Source organism: Tachypleus tridentatus, unplaced genomic scaffold, assembly GCF_004210375.1.
Source record: "Tachypleus tridentatus isolate NWPU-2018 unplaced genomic scaffold, ASM421037v1 Hic_cluster_2, whole genome shotgun sequence".
Lineage (NCBI taxonomy): Eukaryota > Metazoa > Arthropoda > Merostomata > Xiphosura > Limulidae > Tachypleus > Tachypleus tridentatus.
The window spans coordinates 31514987-31528917 of record NW_027467782.1 but is presented as its reverse complement, the minus strand read 5'-3'; the positions used below and the strand labels follow the sequence as shown (position 1 = coordinate 31528917).

General features: G+C 31.1%; 1 protein-coding gene across 1 annotated transcript in view; it reads right to left on the bottom strand.

Moving 5' to 3' along the window:
• Positions 1-13931, bottom strand: part of LOC143242259 (serine/threonine-protein kinase atr-like) — a 44996-nt gene that overhangs the window by 24813 nt on the left and 6252 nt on the right. Inside the window, exons 2-8 of the mRNA XM_076485629.1 lie at positions 13303-13382; positions 11996-12027; positions 11062-11204; positions 7964-8063; positions 3646-3821; positions 598-793; positions 306-416 (exon numbers count right to left, since the gene is read on the bottom strand). Of these exons, the coding sequence (XP_076341744.1) occupies positions 306-416; positions 598-793; positions 3646-3821; positions 7964-8063; positions 11062-11204; positions 11996-12027; positions 13303-13382 (838 nt within the window). The remainder of the gene's footprint in view (positions 1-305; positions 417-597; positions 794-3645; positions 3822-7963; positions 8064-11061; positions 11205-11995; positions 12028-13302; positions 13383-13931) is intronic.

Sequence of the window (13931 nt, the reverse complement as noted above, 5' to 3'; positions counted from 1 at the left end):
TATGTTCCTCCACCTACAAGTCTTATAATACGACAGCACTGTATTATTAAATAGTGTGGAACTGTGAACTTCAATATATAAATCTGTTAAACATATCATTAACACTTATATCTGTAGCAACACATCACTCCATTAGCGTATGTAATTCATCAAGTATGATTAACCTTCAGTACCCATGAACATATCATCTACTTAATAAATTGTGCCAAAATAATAAAGATTAAAATATGCCTGAATGAAAAATTAATCTACTCTAGGAATAAATATATACAATTTTCTTCCTTTCTTACTATTTCTATACATACCTGAAGCTGTAATGATATTCCAGGATGGGAGTGGCCTATGCGAGAGATTAGCTGAGAAAATGTTGTATAAAATAGATATGGAGGAAGCTTTTCCACAAAATTTGTAATGACCTGAAAAATTATTAAAACTGTGAATAAAATACAATCCATAGAAACTGGTATACTAGAAATTAAATCTTAAGGTATGGTTACTGTCTTACCTGTAATTCTACATAATAATAAAATAATAATACTTTTTGTTACCAAACAGAAAACAACAATGAATTGTAAGAACAGAAGAGATTTTATTTACTTTGGTTGTCATAACGTTTAACATCCTTTCCCAATGTTCCAGATTCTGAGAAGGTTTCTTACTCTTCTGGTGCTCTACAACTTGTGTGCCTAAGTCGAACCAAAGTGACAGCATCCTCGACATGGAGTGAAAAAGATGTCTGCATCCATACTGTAGAGAGCACCCATAGCACTGAACCATGTGGACAATAACTTCACTGAAATATTGACATCAAATAAATATACCATTGTAATAACATTCTTATCTCTTTACTTTCCACAAAAAAGAAGATGAGGGGGTTTACTAGAGATAAAAGATAGTATTTATTCGCCAAAATATTTTTTTGTAATGAGTCTCAAACTTAAAAGTTGAAACAAAACAAACTGAGTTTATAAAAGTTTTACAAAGGATAAAATTGTGGAAACCATGTTAGTTTTCAACTCTTTCCATATACATCTCATTTGCAACCACCATGGTAACCACTATATTAGTCATACTATAACTTCTGATAATGTAAGAATATCTTCATGCTGTTTTGCAGAGTATCAGTAAATATTACCACTATTTTGTATCTAACAGAATGACTTTTTAATTAAGTATTTCTACTGAAAACTTCATCATGAACACATGAAGTCAAAATGCTGACTTCCAAGAGTGAAAAGTAATTTCAATCTTAAGATGAAAAATACTTTTATTTATCTGAAAATTGCAAATCTTCATCTGTACAATTCTAAAACCTTTTAAATTAGTATCAAATGCTTACCAACCTGAAGACACCATAAATAACTAGACAATAAATCTACATCATACTTTTCCTTATAGAATGATTGCATATTGTTACATAACAATACAATTTGTTTATCGTAAATAGCTTAAAGCTATTTTGAAACAAGCCTAATGAATAATCTTGCCATATAAGTAGTAAGTCACTTGGCAAACATGCAACTGACATTAGTGTATAAAATTACCTACCCCATGAGCATACCTTCTGAAGAATTGTTATTATTTACTAGGAAACAAAACTGTTTTCCAACAAAACCCAAAACTGGAAAGAAAAGGCATGTTAATAAACAACAGAAGTCATCAAAGCAAATGTACTTTCACTAAACTGAGATAATGGTCCCAGTAACATTAGACATATTCAGCTAAGTTTATTCACCACTCACACACTTGACATAGTTTATATAAACTTGTCACTGGTGTAATTTTTCTCGACATTAATCCCTTATTTTCCTTGTCTTCTACTTATATATAAAACCCTGTATTGCTTAATTACATATCACAGCCAAAGAAAACAGTCAAAACATGTACATGATTATAAAACTGCGCAGTGACTTTCCAAACACCCTGTACTTAAAATAAACATTTGAAGTTTCCTATTAACATATTACAGTAATTTTAGAATGAACAAAGCATAATTTAAATTTAACATTATTCATCTATTTACATTTATTATCTTTTATTGAGCTTTCAGCTGTGTCTGAATAACAGTAATGCCACAAAAGTTGCAATCACGTGACACATGAGCAGCTAATGTTAGCATATCCAACAGTGGTCTTTAAAAAGTACAACTGTCTTAGTTTTTTACAAATAGTGCACCTAGTGTTTTGTAAAATATAATCACATTTCAGTTACATTATGTATGTATATTATTACTATTTTCAAATTAATTTTTAAATTTCAGTCATTATTCATAAAACAGAAAACTATGTGAACAAATATAGAAAATAATTATCTTTGCTACCTACAAATGTTAAGGTTTATACTTGCTTGGCATAAACTGTAAACATTGTTAAATTTAACACGAGAAAAATATAAAACAAAATAATCTTTTTAAATTTTATATATGCATTTTGAAATGACAAAAAATATATAAATTATTATGTAAATCCCATAGAATTTCACTGCAATGTATCAAGGCTACCAACTAAGCAGCATTTGGGTCTAAAAAATACATCCAATCTCCATTTTGTCTATATTTAAAAAAGGTGGTTCTTTAGTACTTAAGCCTTGCAAAGGCTGAGAAAAGAATGTGAAGGAGAAGTCTGAGCTTTTGATTTGCTATGTATACCTCATGAAGTGCAGTGGGTTATGTGTAAAAATATGGTTTCAAAAATGGAAAAGGAGACAGAGCAATTATGGTGGATTCATTGAACAGAATGATATCTCAGGACACAGAAAATATAAGAGGTTCTTATTTTATATTCCAGCTTGCAATATTAATAATTTGAGTTTGTAACTCATAAGAAACTAGAGATGTTGTATTGTGAGCTTTATAAAATGTAATATGACCAAACACATCACATGACAAAAAAAACTGATATTTAGCAATCTTATTTTGATATTTATTTTCAAATTAAGAAATTAAATAATGTATAGTTTTATGCCAAATTTACTGACATGAATTTATAAAATAGTAGTTCAATAATATTTTGAATATAACTCTACAAACATGATAACATGCCCTCTGCCTCCAATCCATAGGAAAATTTGCCTCGATGTGGTTAATCACTACAAAAATTATGCTTTGCCTGAGTAGTAACAATATTATAATAAGTAATTTACATCAGTTCCATATTCCTTGAAGGGATAGTAAATTAATTAGAGAGGAGACTTAGGGAGTAGACATCACAATTTTCATACTGTATAAAATTAAGAACTCAAACTGACATAATATTACATGTTTTAACATTTGATTTATTAACTTTATTTGTGACCATCTTTATTTGAAGATGTTCATACTACTATCATGATATTCTGTAAAAGGGTTGCAAAGTGCAGAAAAGGGTGCTTGTATAGAAAATGTTAAACATAAAAAATATAAAGACAAATTAGATTTAAAGGAAAAAATAGTAAAATTTATCAGAAGATGTTAATTCAACAGTGTTTGTAAAATGCAACATAACCCTGAAATTGTCAAGCAAAGTCATTCAGCATAGATGTATATGATATAATGATGAATTTGTTCGATGAAGAAAAAATTCTGAGTGTGAAAAAACATATACTTATACTGTGTAAGAAATTTAGCAATAAAATATTTTGTGAAATAAACAACCTAGGCACACACACCTTTTCTTTTCTGATTTCTCTAATGTAGTCATAACTCGGTCATAATACTTGGCTAAATGGAAGTGACCTTCTTCCCATTCAGGCTGAATGGCAACCACATCTCGGTACATTAGAATAAGGGCATTACTCTCCAAGACAGCCGATTCTTCACTATATTTGGCAAGCATTAATGTTGCCTAATAAAGATAACAAAAAGTGGTATTACAATAAATGAACTTAGTTATCTTAAATTATTTCATATGCTCTATATTATTCATGTGGTCCTAAGCAAAATTTATACAGAGATGGAACTACCACAGTATTCAGATTTGAATTTATTCAAAACACCCAATCTACATTATGATTTTATATCTACACACTAATAACCCAGATGGAAGGAGAAGATACCAATAGTTTAGGGTGATGGAATAATATTTTACATTATTTGATCAGACTGAAGCTTCAAATTTTACAGTTGAATAAACTATTAAAACTCTGGAGGATTTAACAGTGTAACAAAGGCAGTATATATTTAACAAAAATATTAGATATTTTGAAATGAGAATGGAAAACTTCAGCTTTCTTAAATCATAACTTACCATTAGAAAAGTTAAAAAATGAAGCACTTATTATGTATTTTTGCTTTTGTTAAAATACCCAAAAAAGAAATACCATTGTTAACTCTCTCAACATGGGCTTGGTTGACTTGACTGACCACAAGACCTCTTTGCACTCATTTCTACTCTTTTTATATTTAATACTTCTAATTTTCAATACAGTGTATCTGTCCTCACAAAATTTGGCATACTTTCAGTTAACATTCCAAGTCATTCACATACAAAAATCATATCTTTAGTGAAGAATTAAAAAAAAATACAATGGAGATTTTTTCACGAATTTATTGAGCATTTACTTTGAATAGTCCACAGGCAAAGTAATTTTCATATTAAAATAAAAAAAAAATACTTTTTGTCACCTCAAGAATCTCAAATTTCCTTTGTGTAGTCCCTATAATCTCCTAAGTAATACATTTCAAACAATTTTTGTTCCAGTAAAAGTTTATAGTTCATGTTATTTTCTTTACCCTATCTCAAAATGAAATCAGTCAATTTTAGATACCTTGTAAGCACCAGAAAAAAACAACCAAAAAAGTGCCCATCTTTTCTTTCTAGAATGACTTAAATTGTAACATAAACCTACATTCTTTTATCCCAAGTAGTTTTAAGCTCATAGCAGAATAAACCTACTTATAACTAAACCACTAACCCACCATAATGAGATGTTAATCACCTGGGAAAAATGCAGCTCACGTTACATTAATGAATTACATTACTTGTGAGTTGCTTGCTCATGAAAAAAATATTACTTAATTTGTCTGAACTAAACTACACTAAAAGGATCCTTTTAGTTTAGTTTAGGCAAAATAAGTAATAATAATATTTTTTCATGAGCAAGCAACTCACGAGTAAATTTAATTTATTAATGTAACGTGAGCTGCATGTTTCCCAGGTGATTAACATCTTATAATGGTGGGATAATGGTTTAATTATAAGTAGATTTATTCTGCTATGAGCTTAAAACTTCTTGGGATAAAAGAATGTAGGTTTATCTTACAATTTGAAGTCATTCTGGAAAGAAAAGATGGGTGCTTTTTTGGTTGTTTTTTTCTGGTGCTTACGAGATAGCTAATATTGACTGATTCCATTTTGAGATAGGGTAAAGAAAATAACATGAACTATAAACTGTAAACATATGGAACCAGTGTGAGTTTAAAGGGCAGAGAGATGACCTGCAGCACCAAACCCTTGTGCATAAAACATAGATAGTAGCAGGATGACTTCACCATGGAAATGTGTAGATAGGCATTAGCAACATTAAACATGGTCAACAACATTCCCAACAAAAAAACACCAATATAGAATGAGGAATGACTCCACCGTGAACTGTGGAAGATTTAGGAATTGATTTAAATGAAAAGACTGATGACAATATGGGCACAACAAATATACAGAAATAAACCTTAGTAAGAACTGAAACAACTCTCTCAATCACTCCAATGACCAACACATCTCTGATAACCATGGATGGAATGAAGGTAAAACATTTGAGGACTTGCAGGAAATGAAATACTATAAGATGATGAAAAAATGGTAGTGGATATGAGAAATGAATGATCAATTCTGATGCAAGGGCCTGTAGTACCCATGGATCTGTGGTAAAGGTTTTCTACATGTACAAAAATTAATGTAGATGAGTCCCCACAGGACACAAAGGAATACAGTAGTCATTTACACTGCTGGCAATACTCCAATCAATTGAACATGGAACCCTGTAGATAAGGGCATAAAATATTGTAAGTAATGATGAAACAAGGGGTTGTTGTTAGGGTCAGGACAACATTGGAACTAGACCTCCTGTAAGAGCTGAGGAAAGTCAAGCAACCAACAACTAAGACGAATGCAGATGGGTGACATAAGCCCTTGAATATGAAGGGTCTGGAATGCCTGCAAAAATCAAGAGTTTGAGAAAAAAGGACTCATATAACACATGGAGGTTGTCAGTAAGTAGACAAATGCCCTCTAATATGTTTCAATGAAATACCAGCCAAGAAATTCAGGAAAGTGTTGAAGTCGACAACTGAAATGAGGAGAAAAAAAAAGTGTCCATACAGTAAATATTACAGTGTTAGTTAAGGTCAAACAAATCCTACAAAACTGTGATATATTCAGATTAAGCATAAACTTCTTTATGGAACTTCACATTTTCAGGAGCTGATCTATTCTCTGAGAGTCTAAACGTGTATCTACCTCATGATAATGAGTTAAACATGCTGTTCTGACAAACATGGCAGACAAGACATAGCTGTCCCTTTACAAAACTGAGCAATAAACATCTCTTATATGAGCCTCAGTATCAGGGAATGGAGGGAGGACTAAGTACTCACCTTCAGACCTTTCCACCCCCCAAGGAAAACCCACCAAGTAATGACAAAAAACATGACACACTGAATGAACTAAGTAAAGAAAAGAAGTTGGTAAAAGGTGATCAAAATTAGCCTCATTAGAAGCAAACAGATGAAAGGAAGGCACAAGAAAAAGCAAATCTAAATTATCTCCAGAATGTCCAGGATCACCTAAAAGTTCAGCATCACAGTCCCCTGGAGACCACCACATCAAACCTATGTTTCCACCTTACTACAGATAAGGTCATGGACAGCCTCAACTAAGAGCGACTCCTTTCCCAATTTGGGAGCAATGTTATATATCAGAGGTGAGATAGGAGAGGCCTAATTTGTTTCCATGCTGGATACATTAATTCATGAATTCAAGCTGTAAACGTACATACCAAACAATTTTTTTTTTTACTTCACGAAAGTCAAATATATAACCTGAAAAAATGCATAAAATATCTTCAACAACTGTACTACATGCACCTGTTAAGAAATGCTTATATACAGTTTTAAAACAGAGGTCACATTGATGTAGGTGAAAAGTGTAATGAGATAGATTTAAAGGTGAAATAAAACACTGGAGCAAGGGAGAAAAAAATCAGACCTATACTTAGATGGACAAAGGAAAAAAAACCATAGCAGCTGAATAATAACTGTAAGGTAAGAAGATATAAATATATTTTGGAAATTTTATTTTTGATGTAATGCAACTCACATTTGAACTAATTGTTTCTTTTTTAAGAGGTATAAGATACTAATACTGCACTGATGTGGTTCTAATTTGAGATAACAATCATATGCATAAATAAAATTTATTTATTTACTATTAGTTCAAAAAATGCAAGTTGACAGAAAACTGTTATAACTAAACACTAAAATTTGCCAGTAAAGTGCCAAAATAAATAGACTGCTGTAACATTTTTGTTAATTACAAATTCATCATTATAATCTTCACAAAAACTCAGATTCAAAGTAAATATTACAGTTTAGAAATACCAAATGTTATGGTGTTTGATGAGAAAACATTTTTACTGCCTCAAATATAAAAATTTTTCACTTCAAGGTTAAATTCTTAATGCTTTTAAGTTCCAGAATCTTGTACTTCCAAATGTATACATTTAGAACATACAATGTTCATAATTTAACAGTTTCAAAGTTTAAAAAAAGTGACATTTATAAATTAATAATTTTCAAATTTACTACATTATAACATAATAGTTCAAAATTTTAAATCACAGCAAAATCCTGGAGCTTCCAATTTCACAATTTTGGCATTTCAAAAATATTAAAAAGAGGTACTTTAAATAATTTCATCAAAAGTTTTACAAACTAAGAACAGTATCTGCTTTAATAATTACAAAAAATATTACCACTGAGATTTATATTTACTTTATTCCAGTGCCACTTAGACTTTTCCACAAATGTCTCAGGTATGTTTAATACTGAAGCTTCTAGCAGACAACTATAAGCCCTCTGTTGATGACCACTTCTAAAAAACACAGGTTGAAAATACTATTCTGAAAATTAATGGACATGATTCATTGTACAGTTAATGGGTTCTAATCATAATGTATGCAATATAATAGTGCAATTAATTATTACATAATTAATATAATTATGCAATTAATTATTACACAGATACTTCTTAGTTTTTAATAACAATTAAATCTAATGATATAATTTAATTACAACTCATTCTTAAATAAATTCTTCACTTAGTGTATGGTACTAATTCTACAGTTATCAGATGAATTACTATCAAATATAATATTTATTCTAATGATTCAAATCTAGTACCAGTTCTGGACTTTAGCAGTGAACTTGAACACAAGCTATTAATATGCACAAGATTAGTTGATGAACACATGAAAGCTTCAAGCATGTCAAGAACTTGAAGTGGCTATAAAAATATACTAGTTAAAACAAAGAGCATTTATTATCATAAAAAAAACAAACCTAGATACAGCACTTACAGATTCCTGTGCTAACAAACTTCCAAAACAAGCACTGAGAAACTAATGTCCCCATAAATTAAATCAATTATAGAAAGCATGGTGTCCTGAGACTCGTTGAATGTTTATGCAAAGCTACACAAGAGCCATCTGCACTAGCCTTCTCTAATTTTGAGTGATGAATTATATAGAAAGCAATTAGCCAATACCATCCACCACTAACCTTTGTCAGACTGAATAGTGGGACAGACTGTCACAATATATAATGTTCCCACAGCTGAGAGGGCAAACATGTTCAGTAATGAGGTTCAATCCTGTAATCTGTAGATTACGAGCTGAAAAGCCTAATTATCAAGTTTCAGATGTAATTTCTACATGACAGTTGCATGAAAGAGCCTTCTGTAATGGAGACTGTGCTGTCAGAATATTGTCAAGATGTACAATCGTTAGACAGAGCACAACTATTTGGCAACATGAGCTGCAGCACTCCAACAAAATCATTGACTCATTCTCTGTGTTTGAATATTTTCAATAGGGGTATACAAGTTTAGATTGATTGATATCCTAGGTAGATTATGTATGATATCAGTAGTAACCAGATGTATACATTTATTCGTATTACCTTTTGTTATATGGGGTTCAAGTCCTATTATTTTAGCATTACTCTAAGAAGAAAACTATATGTCAGAGATTTCTCTAAAAACACATATACAGGATATGTACACAATATTAAGTCAGAAAAGCATTTAGAAGCCAAAACAACTGTAATTAATTTGCATCAAATCACCTAACAGAGAGAGATCATATACAGCATCTTCTGTGGATTCCAATATGCTGTAGAAACATCAAGACTAAAAAACACTAGAATTCAGAAATATAAGAGATACACAGTAACTGGTAAAAGTAATCTATTATAAAAGCCCACCATGCCACAGAATAATTCCACCTTAAAGTTCAGAAAACTGCTAGTGGGGTAATTGTCAAATTATCAATACAATATCATTTTCATATTCAAACCCAGTTCTGCACAAGAACCATATCAATCCACACACACAAAATGTTATCCTCATCACCTCTTATGCCAGACTTACAGTCCCCTGAAACATGTATGTTGTATTTATTCACTTATGTACAGAAAATGTGAGATAGAAGAACATAATCAAATATCTATCAGATCAACTGAAACAAGCTTTAGTTTCACTACATCCATCAGTAGGCCTCCATATTTCTGTAAAGTTTGAGGTCTGTACCCTCACGATTTTGGACATTTTGCTACTCTGGTATCAAGCTAATCCCTAAAAATTAAGCTACTTCAAAAATAATCTATTCTAGACAAAGTTCAATGGTTCTTACAATATTCTGAGTAATGGCACACATTTAAATCTCCATTATCATACTGTTGACAAAAAGAGAAATAAAAGCAATGCCAGATGGTAAACAAAATTATTTTTGAAACAGTATGATTTGGTTTGTAATGTCCTCTTTTGTTTGATCATTCCTGTATAAAACTTATGGACCTTACCTATGAAGATAGAATCATTTTAAATATGAAGTTTTCTTTCAAAACTTATAACTGGGTTACAAATAATACATGTCTTTTAACTTGACATAATTTTAGGCTAAAGTGACAATGCATAATTAAAATATATATGTAAAAACGGCTGGTATGGGCAGAGAAAAACTCTATGTAGCAGGTTTTCTCACCATCATGGATCATAAATTATTTCTTTAACATTTTACTATGTGACACTAACAACAGAATCAAAAAGTCAGATTTTGATGAGAAATACTCCCCCAACTTAACTCAGTAAACTGGATTACGAATTTGTTTTTTTTAAAACTGCATTTAGTTTAAATTTTCATCAGAAGCTTACAACCAAGGTGTGCTACTTGTATAAATTGTGAGACTAATATATAACTTTACTGTGATTATAAATTAAAATATTTTAATAAACATTAATGATTCTGTTAATGTGAACAAAGTGTTAGAAGAAAATGATACCCCATAAACACATTATATAATATTCTCTCTGTGAGAATGTACATAAAAGCTCAATAATGTCTTACAAAGAATTAGAAATGAGTAATAACTTCTACATGCATGCACTGACAGGTTTAGGAACTTTTCAATGTGATATCTTCAGTATTAGTGGTGCAGGAAGGAGAGAAATAGGTGGAGTGCTTGACTAGACACGCAAAATGTACAACGAGGAATTTAAAGTATAAGAAGCTGCTAAAAGTGTTTCCCCCTGCTGTCAAAGTCAGCTAAGTCTGTAAAGATTTAGGGCATGTCCTCACCAGAAAATTGATATAATAATTTACAGTTGCTATGCATGTAAAATATGTAAAAGTGGGGATGTTACAACACCTCCAGGTCTGATGCCTCTGAAATACTCCATACACATTTCAGAGAAATGTATGTTACTATATGATATTAATGAAAGAATAGATCAGATTAATAATTGACTGAAAAGTTAAAGGAACAGTACAGATGAGGTGATTACAAGAATTTATTTGCAGTGTAATAAAACCTACTTTCTGGCAAGTTTTGCACTTTGTAACCAGCAAGTTACGATTTCGTAATCAATCTTTTTGGTCTGCTCAGGAATGTGGTTCTTGGCTATTGTAAGGAGAACCCGGTACAGATTAAGAAGAGGTTCCTGATAATGAAGTGAGGACTGTAAAACAAAGAAGTAAAAAAAAAAACACTCATGAATACAAAATATTATTTCTAATTCAAGATCTCCTCTACTAAGTACTGTTTAAAGGGAAGTTAAATACAATTAACAAACATTTATAATCATAAAATATAATTCATCTAAATTTTAGCCTTTAAAATAAAGAATTAAGTAAAAATAGACAAATATTATATGAAAACCAATGAAACAGTTGTTATAATTAAAATGGTATATCTTTAAGTTTGGGTCATGGTATTTCAGTAAATTTCATTTCTATATTACTTTTAATTATTTCTAGAGAGACAAACAGAACTATAAGTGCCTGTTCAAGGTTAGATTAATAAAATTTTAATCTTTGTTTTAATGTAGACTTTGATTATTAGTATACTAATTATTTTAAAACGTTTGTGTATATGATCATTAAATGATTCTTTATTATTTATATTGTATAATCTGCTTTAAACAATTTATGTTTTTAAACTCAGAAATGTGTTCTCGTACCTAAAAAATGTACAATATCAAAGATATAAATGTTGAAGTTCTTATCATTAGAGTAGTTGCTCCCGATATATAATGAGACACTTTTTTTTAAAACAAGAATGATAAGTGCTTTCTATTTTTCTCTTCACATCTCATTTGGTATCTTTAAAGCTTTAAAGAAATAATCAGTAATGTATACAAACTATAAGTTAAATTATCAATATCATTAGATAAAAAAATCATTCCTAGCTTTTGAGACTGCAGTTTTTATATATTCTATTTGCAATAAAAGTAAAACCTGAAACACATACTTGAACCAATTTTCTTCTTCCTCTCCACTCTTCTAAGAGTGGAGTTCAATCTACTGACTGAGGAGTAGCTTCCTTGAAATGAAGGGCAGAGACCTGTAAAACTTAGACTGCTTTCTCCATATCTGTCAACATGTGTAGTCTGGAAGAAAAACAAACACATACTCCCTAAAATCTTAACAAACTACATTTCAGTGTCTGACGAATACAGAAAAACTAGTATATATATATAAAAAAAGTAAACAAAAAAGAAAAACACAACTGAGATAGAGAATCATGTTAAATATCTTTCTAAACCATTTAAACATTTTTTAGCATGAAAAGAAAACACAGCTGAAAGCAGCATAATAAAAAACATACTTCTAATTCACTGTTACTAAGATAAAAGAATAATATCTGATGATATGATGATACCCCAAATATAATGTAACATTTCCATGCAACTAGACATGGAAACAATTACATGGATGGCTGGTTGATTTGGTGTTCTAGCAACCAGGCTATGTGCACCAAACATCTGGTTAAAAGTTAAAAGTAAAGTAAAATTATTAAAATTCATTAAAGGAAATTAAAATAAAACAAAACAAAGTTACATTTTTGAATTAAAACACAAATAGCATTAAATCCAACTTTTACATCTAGTCTACAGCAGTAAGAAGAAAACTACAGTAATACAAGTTGTGAAGGACTTTTATAGCATAATTATAATTATCATAACTTGCCAGAATGACCAACAGGTAGTTAAAAGTAGCATTAGTCACCTGAAGTTGGCCTTTCCATTCCTGGTTTCAAGTTATTGGATGTTATGGCCATTTTCTAATTTTAGATCGAACTAGATGTACTTTGATTCTTAAAAGTGAATCACATCAAAAAAATGTCTAATATATAAAGTAAAAAAAAACAAACTTAAATAGCATTAAAAAGATTAATAGACTTTAAACAACTAAAAACATTTCAAAGGTGGACAATGTCACCATCGCCAATAACAATATCTAACAAATAAACCTTGGGACAAAACATGTTTAAAATGGTGCCATAATTAAGTCGTAATGACACCAAAACAGTAAAATGTGGCTTAATGTAACAGACAATACATTGGTGCATCAGTCCCAGATAAAAGAAAACGATGAATTAAAAACTGTGACCAATGTGTAGTCTAGTTAGGACAATTTCCTCTTTCCATTTCTGGTCCTTAAGAAAGCAAGATAGCCAAAGTCCAATAGCACGTTTTATTTAGAAAAGCTTGTTTTCACGTTGCTCACTCCAAGTCGACTGCTAACTGGCATGAAGCTGAGCCTTGAATACAGGACCATAGTCCACGTATGGAACAGAAACAGCAGTGATAGAGCCAGAGCAGACAGATTTATCTGCAGTGTCACCAAGCTCGTTCCTGCAAATACCAATGTGGCCCAGTATCTAGAAACACTGGACAGAAGTAGATGTTAAAGAGAAATGGGCCAGTCGATTTTGAATATCAGTAAGAACTAAGATGAAACAATTCAAGGACCAGTAGAGAACTAAGCGAGTCAGTATAAATAGTACAATTTGAGTACTGCTTAGCTTCTGTGTGATACAGGACAAGAGAAATGACATACAGTTCAGCAGTGAACACAGAAACTGTAGAGAGGATTCTGTGCACAACCACCAAACCATGGCTGAGCCCACAGAGTCACCTGATTTTGAACCATCTGTATAAATAGGAATGGAAGGGTGGTTTGAAAGATGTTCTGCAAATAACATACAGTATTTCCAATCAGGAGTGTCTGCTTTTCTCAGATGACTTAAAGAAAGGTTACATCTTGGGACTGTAATAAGCCATGGTAGGATGAGCTGACCAGTGGATACAGCAAATGTTATCCAAGGATAGACCCAATTCATCCAACTGTACTTGGATACAAAGGCCAAAAGGAGCAATGGCTGATTGTCTATTTTGCAAAAG